The 12,075-nt window shown below is 41.8% G+C and overlaps 1 protein-coding gene across 2 annotated transcripts in view; it reads right to left on the minus strand.

Annotated features, from left to right (window-relative positions):
- Positions 1 to 240: 240 nt before the first annotated feature.
- The window catches only part of nrn1la (neuritin 1-like a), a 76,189-nt gene continuing 64,354 nt past the window's right edge, over positions 241 to 12,075 (minus strand). Inside the window, exons 1-2 of one of the 2 annotated variants that reach the window (XR_015086561.1) lie at positions 7,200 to 7,344; positions 1,111 to 1,246 (exon numbers count right to left, since the gene is read on the minus strand). Coding sequence is in view for 1 of the 2 variants with exons in the window: in XM_086028828.1 (XP_085884954.1) it covers positions 958 to 1,246 (289 nt within the window). In the remaining variant the exon portion in view is untranslated. Of the gene's footprint in view, positions 1,247 to 7,199; positions 7,345 to 12,075 lie in introns of those variants that run through there. The other variant, XM_086028828.1, reaches the window with a different exon arrangement.

Raw genomic sequence — 12,075 nt, forward strand, 5'->3', positions numbered from 1 at the left:
TGTTAGGATCAATGAAGACTTTAAATTGCCACATTCACACTGATTGGGAGCTGAACCCACCCTGCCTGCAACCAAGTTAGACGAATGTACCAGCGTTGACCTTTAGACCTCATGAATATTTTTTTAAACCATGTTTAAACAGAATTTGCATTAAGAGAAGAAAGTAAAAGACAGGACACCAAGAACAAATTATGTCTAGATTTAAACCAACACATTTAGTCACAACAGATTGGTAGCACATCATTACATCCGTTGACTGCATGTGTTTTTGAGTGAGATCAAATGTGTGGGACAGCTTGAAATTCCAGGGGGATCCAATGCGATCAATCCAGTACTTTCATGCGATGGCTCATAAATGGGTCTGACTTATCAAGCATGGAGTCTCTGGAGAACAGTGACAATTTGTGGCTGCGGAGGAACACTCATCTCCACCTCATCTGTATTAGATAGCTGAGCTGAGCATGAAGGAAAAGAACCTTGCCGTTTAAGTAAGGTATAGCCCATCATGCTTTTTGTACTTGATACTGAAACATGCACCTTCAAGTCAAGATAAGGTGTCCACTCTATAGGCTATGTAAATCCTTGGAGTTAGTCCTGAAAAATGTTTATGTAAAAGCCTGTAACATAAAGGCAATAGCCATGTTGTCTGCTGTTTTGGATGAACTTGAACAGGAGGGTGTACGGGCCATTGCTCTGTCCTTTGAACCAACTTTAAGAAACAAATAGAGGTATAAAGACAGGGGATATATGGCTGCTTTTTTATGCAACCACAGTTGCAGCTCACGCCAGTGTCATTTTAAATCTCTAACAAATAGGATTCATGAATTTCAGAAAGAAAGCATGCAATCCTCTCTTCTGGTGTTTAGGAAAAGGCGGACGGTGAGAAAAGTTGGAGGCAAAAATGCACACAGTTCATACTGTATTTACATAAGTCCCATTGTATTGAGACAGTCCTGTTCAAAACAGCAACATCAAAGGAGACAGAAGCGTGATTAGGTAGTAAGAGGCTGCCAAAGGACTGACTCGCCCTCTGAGAGACTCTTGGTTGAGGTCTCCTTGGATGTGGGAGCCACGCGGAGACGCTGTGGCTAATGCGTGACTGTCGCGGTTGGAACACATGTCGTAGAGGTTTCCTGAAAACTGCATCTTCTTGGATTCTTGGCGGAGAGACTCCCAGACGGTCGCAGCTTCCTCTGGACAGCCGGCCATCGCCACGTTGGCGCAGGCATGAAACTCATCCCATGACCTGAGGAGAAAAAGAACATTAGAAATAAGTTTGACAGAATTACCGTGATGCATCTCATACATCTGTCATGGTTGGCATTCTTGTTGACGTTTGCTTTTTTTTGGTTAGATTTTATTTTCATTTTATGCTACCATAGCTTCCTTTTGTTCTATGGACCCGCAAAATTTTGTGCCCACCTCTCGTGCTGCTAACTGTCTTTTTTCTTTTCCCTTCCTCTCTATGTCACCATTGCTGGAGGTGGTCTGAATCCACTTCCTGAGGACAGCCTGGTGTACGTGTCTTGTCTGTAATGCTGATGATTCCATTAGCCCTATGCTCACTTCTGTCTTGTTCTCCATGGGACCTAAATCCCGCTCCTGCTGTGTTGGCTTCTCCTCAGAGTTTGCCGTCCTTATCAATCGCTGTTTGAAGATTTAAAAAAATAAAATAAAAAGGCTCATTAAAATTGTTTGAATTTTTTCTCAATGACAACAATTATGGATGAACACAATCAATATATAATATTCAATCATTTTGCCTAATCTGTAGAACACAGATCTGTATGAAACGGTCCCTGTGCAAGTTTTAGATGAAACACTTGAAATACTGTATAAAAGGGTTCTCAGTGGAACTCCATGTGTGAGATCTTGAAACTCTTTTAGGGTGAAAAGGTTCTTTGTAGAACCTCTCATATGGGGTTTTGAGTGAAACCTCTCACAGGTGGTTCTGGGTATAACCATTTGTGTTGGGTTCAAGATAGAACCCTCTGGAAGGGTTTCAAGTGGAACCTTTATAAAGGGTTCTAATAGGAACCAAAAAGGTTTCTCCTATGAGGTCAAGCCAAAGAACCTTATATGGTTCTAGTCAGCACCGTATAAGAGTGTACCAGGCAGAAGGGCTATACTTCATATGATCACTACACTGTTTTGAAACAGGACAATTTTGAAAACATTTGTCTGGTGGTATTCACTTTTGGTATACAAAACAAATTGCTTGACTGACACATGCGAAGTGATTATAGGATTTAATTTGTGCTGCTGTGTTGCTTTGCAATCAACACAGACTGCAACAAGAGATTAAAACTCATAGGTCCCAGAGGGTACAATTGTATGAAAAGCAACAATTTGGACATGTATTACAGTTAAAAAAAAAACACCAGAGAGTGGAAAATTTATCAATGCAACCTATTGTCATCTTATTTCAGTATTATTAACAGTAATATGACCTAAAATGACCTTCAAGATGGATCTTGAGAGCTAAGCCTCTCTGACGACAAATGGCTGTTAATGCATCCTATAACAATGTTGGCTTTTTTTTCCCAGTGGAAAGACTGGCAGACTGATGACGAGAGTGAGAGAGGGAGAGATATGGGGGGAGTTGTTGAGGAAAACTGAAGCAGATGGTTCTGATATGGAAAAAAACCCCGACACAAAACACTCAAAACCTAAAGGCATTTAAATACATTCCATGGAGATTAGCACCAATAAAAATCACATTTTAAGATCATTAACATGACAGACTGATGTTTTTCACTTGGTACAACACAAATAAAGAGTAAATTAAGTTGTCAATAGCATAATTAAGCATTACTGTACTTACCGGTGTCAAACATTACTTATGTAAGGTGAAGATGGAGATATTGTGTGTGTTAAATAAAATCTGGTGCATATAAGACATTTTATACACACCAAATTATACATGATAACAAAACTTTTGTAACATTTCCACTTTTAATGGGATACTTTACAAATTTTGCAATCTTCAGCAGTAAAAAGTCAATATTTTGTCTATGATGGATTTGATAACTTCATTATTTTTCATGTACAATTAACACCTTTAAAAACACATTTTGTCACTTGCTGCCGACTAAAAATGACATCACATGTGTTGAGGGTACTGATAACAACCAATCACGGCTCACCTAACATTCTGTTTGCCGTCAATGTTATACATTAATGGCCACATTATGCCGCCGTCCCTGTGTGACCTATATCTTTGCTGCTGTAACAATGAAAATTTCCCCACTGTGGGATCAATAAAGGCATTCTTATCTTATCTTATTCAAATTTATTGTCAGCCATGCATGTGACGTGGGGAAATTGGAGACCAACTTTAAAATGATACGGATTATAACTCGTTCAGTGAAGTGATTCATACAATGATTCAAATGGATTGTCCCACACTGGTTTTATATTTATGAATGAAATCCGGTGATATCTACCACACACGTCCCCGAAGCGCCGGATTTGTGTACCTGTACCTCGATCAAATAAAATAAAATCGCCTCATAAAACTTGCACCACGAGTTAGACATGGTTTTAGCGTGTTTAAAATCCAGTCTACTTCTTTTAACCAAATTTGCAGATGCGCTGGGGGACGCGACAGGAACCCCCAGTGAGGCATTGCATGTCTACCAAATTTACAAATATGCTGAACTACATAATTTCCCTAGCACAAAAATTAGAATGGGCCCGTTTTTACGCCGAACGCAGACTTCTTAATCTTACCAAATTGTTGGATGAGTCGGGGGCAGGCAACTCAATATGCCAGAACGCAGAGAGGCGCAACATGGCCCCAAACTCGCTAGACTAAACTTGTATGGGCACAAAAACAAAGTTATACCCATTTTTACACCGAGCGCGCGGGAGCCAGTCTACCAAAATAGGGTCCTAGGAATCAGATTATGTTCAAATGTCCAAAACATCATAACGTGGAATTATTAAATAGAATTAGATTAAAGTGGTGCTGACCAAGTAATTTAAAATTTAGCATTGTGAAGTAAAATTATTTCAGAACTGTTCTTGAATTTTATTTGGATTGTGCAGGTGCTCCTAAGGCAACGCATAGCCTATAACAATAAAAATTGGTGATTAGAGAGGTTCCACCTTTCACAAGTCATATTAGAGGACTTGCTTCTTGTCATACACATGCCAAAATGCACGTGCACATACAAACTCTGTGTGATTTCAAACTAACAGACAGACACACACGCACACGCCCACCTACACACACACACACACACACATACACACACACATTTGGAATACGTCCAGGACTTAAGCATTCCAGCAGTCTGCCACTGGTTCTGGGAGGAGCATTGCCTCCTTGTTATGGCAGGAGTAGCAGATGGAGGTGTTGAATTTAAAGGTGTTGATTTTTACATTGGCCCATTGTGGATGTTTTTCCATCCATGTGTGTGCTTGTGTGGGCGTGTGTGTAGGCCTACAATATGTGTGTGTGAGTTTGCTTGAAGTCACAGGTGGTGTGCAAACAGCAGAATCACTGCGAGGACACTTAACAGACAAGCAGATGCTTCCGACAAGACTAAAATCTCAAGAGAGTTCTGCTCTACTGCTGCTAACATCCTATTCCTGTCATTCTAAAACTTCCAAACCTCTGTTCTGAGCTTTCTTCTTGCAGTTACTTTCCTCAATGAGAAGTAATATCGTAACCAGAAGGGTATTGTGAAGCTTAAATCAACAGTACTATTTGAGATACTAAGTGCCAAAGTTGTACCAGTATATACATTATAAGACTGTACTGTACTGTACTGTACTGTACTGTACTGTACTGTACTTAGGAACCATTTAATACTGATTTTAATGGTAATCACTGAGGGGTTTTAAATCCAGTTGCCTGACTTTCTTGCTTTCTGGCCTCATGGGTACAATTCCCACTCGGGGACAGTGCAAATGTGAATGTGAAAGGTTGTCTGTCACTACATGTCCCTTGGGATCAACTGGCGATCAGTCCAGGTGGTCGTCCGACATTTGCCCCAAGTCAGCAGGAAAAAGCTCCAACTCACCTGCAGCCCTGTACACCATAAGCAGTCTATAAAATGGATGGATGAGTAGATTTCAATGTTCCATTCACTTTGCCTTTGTAAATTTACTAGGACTCGAAGCACTAAATTCCCACTGCTGGAGGACCACTTTCCACTCTCTATTTGTGAAGTCTATTTTGCTAAAGTACAAGAACATGTAGGCCTAATGCATGTTTCCAAATTTATGGTGTGACTGTGAGTGTGAGTGACTGTCTTGTGTATCAGCCTTTGCAATAATAATAACAATTTGTATGTTGCAGTGAAAATTCTAAATTAAATTAAATTGCTGTGTGGGTCTATAAAATAAGGGTGGCACGGTGGTCGACTGGTTAGCACGTCCGCCTCACAGGTCAGAGGTCGTGGGTTTGAGTCCAGCCCCGGGCTTCCTGTGTGCAGTTTGCATGTTCTCCCGGTGCCTGCGTGGGTTTTCTCCGGGTACTCCGGTTTCCTCCCACATTCCAAAATCTTGCATGGTAGGTTGAGTGGACACTCTAAATTGCCCCTAGGTGTGATTGTGAGTGCGGATGTTTGTTTGTCTCTGTGTGCCCTGCAATTGGCTGGCAACCAATTCGGGGTGTCCCCGCCTACTGCCTGGTGACAGTTGGGATAGGCTCCAGCACTCCTCGCGATCCTTGTGAGGATAAGCGGTAGGCGTGTAAAGGCCCTGATACACCAAACCGACGTCGAAGGTCGTTAAGCGTCGTTGCGCCTTTAAGCGCCGTCTGATTGGTGGTAGTGGCCACCGTCGTAGTGTTGTAACCCATCTGTAAGCATCTTGGGGGCGTTTACGTATGTTGAACCAGCGTCGCCAGTCGTGTCATTTGGTCACTCTGATTGGCTGTTAGCTAGCAAATCAGCGCGCGGAGCACCAACGTGAAGTGACAAAGGCGGAAAAACAGTGAGCACGCCTTGCTGCCTTAATTTTCTTACAAGTACAAGAGCGAGGGTTGACAATGTAAGTATTTCACAATACCGTGTCAAGAACGTGATGGTTTACTTCGCGTAGGAGTTCATCGTGAGCGAAGAATAGAGCCGAATGCATTGTTTACGTTGTTATAATCAGCCCACGGCCAACGGAGTTTTCTAACCATGAGAAATGGTGACTACTGCGGCCGATGGTATGGAAGGGTATTACATCTTATGCATGCGCAGAAGGTACTTTAATGGTCAGCGTCGCTGTCTGTCGTTACGGTGTGCTTTGCCAGCGTGACGTGCGGACAGCCGGCCGGACGCCACAGGGGGTAAGCGTCTGTCACTGTTGGTGTGACAGACGTCGTTTTGGTGTATCACGGCCTTAACGGTAGGCTAAATCACATTTCGGTTCGGTTCGTATTTTTGGAAACTTCGGTTCGGTATATTTTTGGTACAAAAACTGATTTTTAGAAAAATATATGTTTATTTTGAAAAGATGACAAGTAAATGGTACATTTTTTTTAATAAAATAAATAAAAGCGAACCATTCGGGTGATATTCTAAGAAATTACACCAGAATAAAAAATACACTAACAATACAGATCACTTAGTTCTGTAAATTATTAAGACACTGAAATTTTTAAACACTCAGCAGCAACAGCCTATAACACATCTAAGTATTCAAGTTAAAGACAAGTTGTCATTACAGTACATGTATACACTTTTTGCGATAAAAAAAAAAAATACATACAATAACAGTCACAATTATTGCTAACTATATTAAAACTCTTTTTATAATGAAAAAAATACAGTAACTTTAAAAAGTCTTTATGAAATTGTATACACTTTTTAGGCATTGAAATCTTTGAATGTTCAACAGCATATTGTAACGAATCGTGTTATCTGTGTTGTGGTCGGATTTGTGTGTTGCTGAGTTGTGATGTTTCCGAGGTTCTTGAATGCATCGTACAGCAAGCGAGTGGAGCAAAGGAGAAAGAAGAGCGAGAGCGGTTGTACTTGGATTAATAAAAACGTGATAATTAAACTACGTCTGACGGCGTGTTTCTGGAAGATGCTACAATATGATAAATCTCGCTTGACGTTTTGGGCTGCTTGCTTTCTCGTCTAAGAAACATTCACAGTCGGATGATGCCGTGCATGTTAGACATGCTAGCTGCAACATCGCCCCCGATTTCATGTAGCAATGTCGGCACTCAACTTTCGGACGTAACCACGCACCTTTCCCCATGGGGAACAGTAAAGCCAGAATGTTCCCAAACAGGAGTCCGCAGTGTACGCGGGGACCTTCGAGCTTTGGATCTTTTCTGGCTCTCTCTTTTGTGCCACCACCCTCCTCTCCCACGAGCAACAGTCAATAGCGTCCGTACGTGGACCGAACCAAACATGACATACCGAAACGTATTAAGCGTCAGCTGCATCCCACATTGTCCCCCACAAGCATACTACCTGTCCCACTTCTGGTGAGTTTGGATCTGGTCACTCTAACCGTGACAGAAACAAGACTGCGACAGAAAGCAAGAGATAAGTATGACTATTTAATACAGAAAAAAGGGGAAAAAAAGACTGCAGGAATGAAAGGTATGACACGGGTATGACATAAAAACTCAACACAAGCTGAAACTCCAACCCAATACATCAACACCATCAGTTAGATGTGTTAACCACTACCCCACCTTGTATGCTAAGTAGGGTTGCCAACTCCCTGAAAATTAAATAAGGTACACCTCATAGGCAGAGACGACCGACCTGACTGCCTTCAACCTTCCTTGCGTGACTCTTTTTTTTTTTTGTGGGTGAATTTTTTTTTAACTATTTAAACCAGAGTTGGCGGCACGGTGGTCGACTGGTTAGCACGTCCGCCTCACAGTGCAGAGGTCGTGGGTTTGAATCCAGCCCCGGTCTTTCTGTGTGGAGTTTGCATGTTCTCTCTGTGCTTGTGTGGGTTTTTTCCGGGTACTTCGGTTTGCTCCCACATTCCAAAAACATGCATGGTAGGTTGCCTGAACTCTCAAATTTGTATGATTGTGAGCGTGAATGGTTGTTCGTTCGCGTGTGCCCTGCGATTGCCTGGCAACCATTTCAGGGTGTACCCCACCTGCTGCCCGTAGACAGCTGGAATAGGCTCCAGCATGCCCACGACCCTTTCCGAGGATAAGCGGTTTGGATAATGGATGGATGGATGAACACATGAAAAAGTTATTATCCAGAAATGTACTTTAATACAAGCTAACAAAATGTACTTATCAAAATAAATATCCCTCAAACAGAAACCTTTCCTGTTTAACCTAAAACCCTATAAATGAATATAAAACAATAAATAATAAGCAGAACATTCATAACTTATGAACAGCTCAATGTCACATTATGTGGAGACAGCCTATTTTTTCCATTTATATTTTTTCTGAGATCTTGCTGCAGTGAGGAGCGGTTTTGCAGAGTAAATCTGAGCAAGCTATGTATTCATTTCGAAGGACAGCAACTATGGAACAGCAGTTTTTCAATTTCACATGCCTCTTTGTCAGAAACCTAAGAAACGTTAAGAATGCTTTAGCTAACATGATGTGCCTCAGAATATTCAGTCAGGTGGTAAAATCACAACTTATCTCTCTGTTTTAAAAAAATAAAAGAAAGCTATTAAAAAAAAAGCAACCTCTACTTCGCAGAAATTCACTTATTGAGGGGGGAGGCTTGGGACGTATCACACATTAAAAGTGAGGGAATTCTATGATTTATAACGTCCACAACGAGTCCACAAAACACAATGTTTGCATGGTATGGGGTGGCACTACAGACACTCAATATGCATGCTTCTGCACCCCAAACACCAAAGCGATAGTCTTGCCTACTGTCTCACTGATAATGTTTTTCAGTTCTTCCAGGTTTGCAACAAGTGGAGGTATGTAAACTGCAATCAAAAAGGGTTTTAACTTCTGTTTGTTTGTTTTTTTAAATTTCATGGACTTTTTACTGTCTAACTTTACTACGAGTTTCTCAAAGGGCTATATTTAACCATTATATGAATATCAAACCTCTGAATTTGAGTTTTTAACAAGAGAGCTTTATTTTTTTAGGAACCTTAAGAAAATACAATAAGGCAATCGGTAGGTTACTTGAAGCATGCTACTCAACACCCATTGATGAGATAACTTTGTCTTGTTTTTCTTTAGAAAGAAAACAATATCTACAAAGTAGATGACAAACACAAAGCTGCATTTGAGGCTCATGCTAGCAAAATGTACCTGTATATCTAAGCAGTCTATGTAACACATGCTGTTAACTGGGTATTTTTATTGTTGACCCGTTGTTTTAGTCCTAGTTTAACTTGTTGGCTCAGTGCCGGTATTCGCCGATTCTGACTTCTGCGGAGTCGGAGTGGTACCAGGCTGAGCGTCAGAGGCAGCACAGGAATGTTGAAGACGGGACATGCAGAGATCTTTTATTATATTTGAAGTGCAATCTCCTCATTGATATTTAATGATATGTGTTACAATTTCTTCTTTGTGAAGTACAGTCACATTTTTCACACAGCTGAAGCGTCCCAAGCGGGCCAGCCCGGATGGGATGGCCGACACCGTGGGGTCCTGGCAAGCGACGCAGCTGGGTAGATCCGTGGGAAGGGCCCAGCACGCGTCCAGAGTGACTGCTGTGCCTAGCGGGGAATGAGTGGCGGTGCCGGCGGGGAAGAGGAGTGGCCCTCTGGGACAGGCCCCACGGATGCTCACCTCTGCCGACCGACCTTTGTCTCTTGCCGGAACCCCGCCGTGCTGTCACGCGCCCGCTCTGCGACTCCAGTGGCAGGGAGGAGCTGTGCTCTTTGCCCACAAATTTCATATTGGCCCGTTCGTGTTTGGTGGCTTCTTCCGCGCGACAAACTAGGCGTCAAAGTTTTGCACCGACATTTTAAAATCGGAATGATTCGGAACCGGAAGGTTTGTCTTGCTTACATTTGATTTTCAACCCAACCAGCGCGATCGATGAAGTCGGCTAAAAATATCAATCATAAAATGCAAATATGTCAAGTCATTCCTTCCAGGAAAGATTTAACATAGCGCGCAAAGAATACGTGATGTGATGAAATAGCTTGAGCTCTTTAAGTGGATAAATTTGTACTGGTCCGGTCACGGAAGCGTCTGTAGCTACATGATGGCCGAACCCAAGTCCCCGAGTTGCCTCACCACTCCCGCTATTGTGCGTCTTGGATGGCTGACATACAGTTGGATCACTTTCACTGCATTGTTTTTTTTTAAAGTAACAGTAATTGGAAAGTATGGTAACACATCATTTTTGACACTGGTACTGGTACTTGGTGCAATATTAGCCACAAAACCCATTGCCAGAGGCCAGCCTTAAAATTATTATTAACAGACAGCACTTTGCGTAGGACTGTCTCTCCTAGTCAGTAGCCTTGATGGCACCCTTTGTGACAACCGGTATTAGTATTAAGTAAATATTATCATAGACAACATTTACAATTCATATACATCAACACCTTATTGAGTACGTTGATGCTGCAGCCTTATTGGATGTGGCAAAGTGAAGCTATTTGTGAAGATGCCTCGTTCACATGTTCCTTGGAGATGTATCATCAAGCAAGAACTCACTCAATTAATACCGGACCATTGCTTTTGATTGTATTATGTCATTCTAACTCAATTTTATGAACACTGTATTATTTTTGGGCGGCACGGTGGTCCGCCTCACAGTTCAGAGGTCGTGGGTTCGATCCTGGCCCCGGCCTCCCTGTGTGGAGTTTGCATGTTCTCCCCGTGCCTGCGTGGGTTTTCTCTGGGTACTCCGGTTTAACTCCCACATTCCAAAAACATGCATGGTAAGTTGATTGGACTCTCTAAATTGCTCCTAGGTGTGATTGTGAGTGTGAATGTCTGTTTGTCTCTGTGCCCTGCAACTGGCTGGCAACCAATTCAGGGTGTCCCCCGCCTACTGCCCGAAGACAGCTGGGATAGGCTCCAGTACGCCCGCGACCCTTGTCAGGATAAGTGGTATAGATAATGGATGGATGGATGAATTATCTGTCGATTTTATGGGGAATACAAAGGACACATCCAATATGGCAGATGTGCTGACGTATCGCTCCAAACGGACCATCTAGTTCAATGGGTGTCTGCAGCAGAAATGAAAATAAAAATGGAAAAGAAAATCTATCTTCGTTTCAGATGTCCAAAGGGGTTGTGGCTCCTGTGGTTTCTTTTATGAAAGTAGTTCAAATTGCTCTTTAGTTGGTGCCACAACAGTCTAAACGCGTAATGTAGGAAACTAAACATTGCCTAGTATCCCAAAACTGTGATCGATAGTTAGCAAAATGTATGTTGGCATGTCTACTTATGCTCACATCAAACTCTGAAACTATATCAGAATGATCACACAAGTATTACGGATCTTATGGCGAGAGCATGTTCCTCTCCATAGGCACTCACTGCAAAGCTTATGTCACTTAATGAGCCGTTCGTTCATCCATAAAATCCAAAATATTGGGGTAATAGTGATATTTTTAGAGGTTGATGTGGGCACAAGTAGCGATAACCACATAAAGTGATTGCAGTTTTCTGACTTATTAAGCGACGTGAGTTTTTTTTACACTTAAATTTTAGACTGCTGCCGCAAGTGCCAGTTCACCGCAGTGTCCTCGGCTGTCTTTATTTACAAATACGTACATATTTTACAAGCAAGTCTTGCCACATTACGTAATGCCACACAAAAAAACTTGCAGATTCACTTTGAAAAATGTGAAGTGCTCTCGCTCGCAAATATTGACATATTTGTTGCGCAAAAGCCTGCAAACCTAATATTATATTCAGTAAGGCCCTGATTAGCTGTTGCAGATAAGATTGGCCATCAATCAAACAAAAAATCACACCAGTTTCTTTATAATTTTAATGTTTTAGTGATAAGCAATTTAAGATTAGCACAGTATTTCATAACACAAAAATAGCTACTATGATAAAATAAAACAGTGATAATAATAATAATAATCAGAAGAAAGTTTTTTATTAGAAATCTGTTTCTCAAATGGGAAGCACAAGCAGGTTGGTGGTCAGGCGCAGCCCCCTATGGCCCGCCAGTAGTCTGCTGGTCA

Source organism: Filicampus tigris, chromosome 4 (assembly GCF_054856515.1).
Source record: "Filicampus tigris isolate MCC_2025a chromosome 4, RoL_Ftig_1.0, whole genome shotgun sequence".
In the NCBI taxonomy this organism is placed as follows: domain Eukaryota; kingdom Metazoa; phylum Chordata; class Actinopteri; order Syngnathiformes; family Syngnathidae; genus Filicampus; species Filicampus tigris.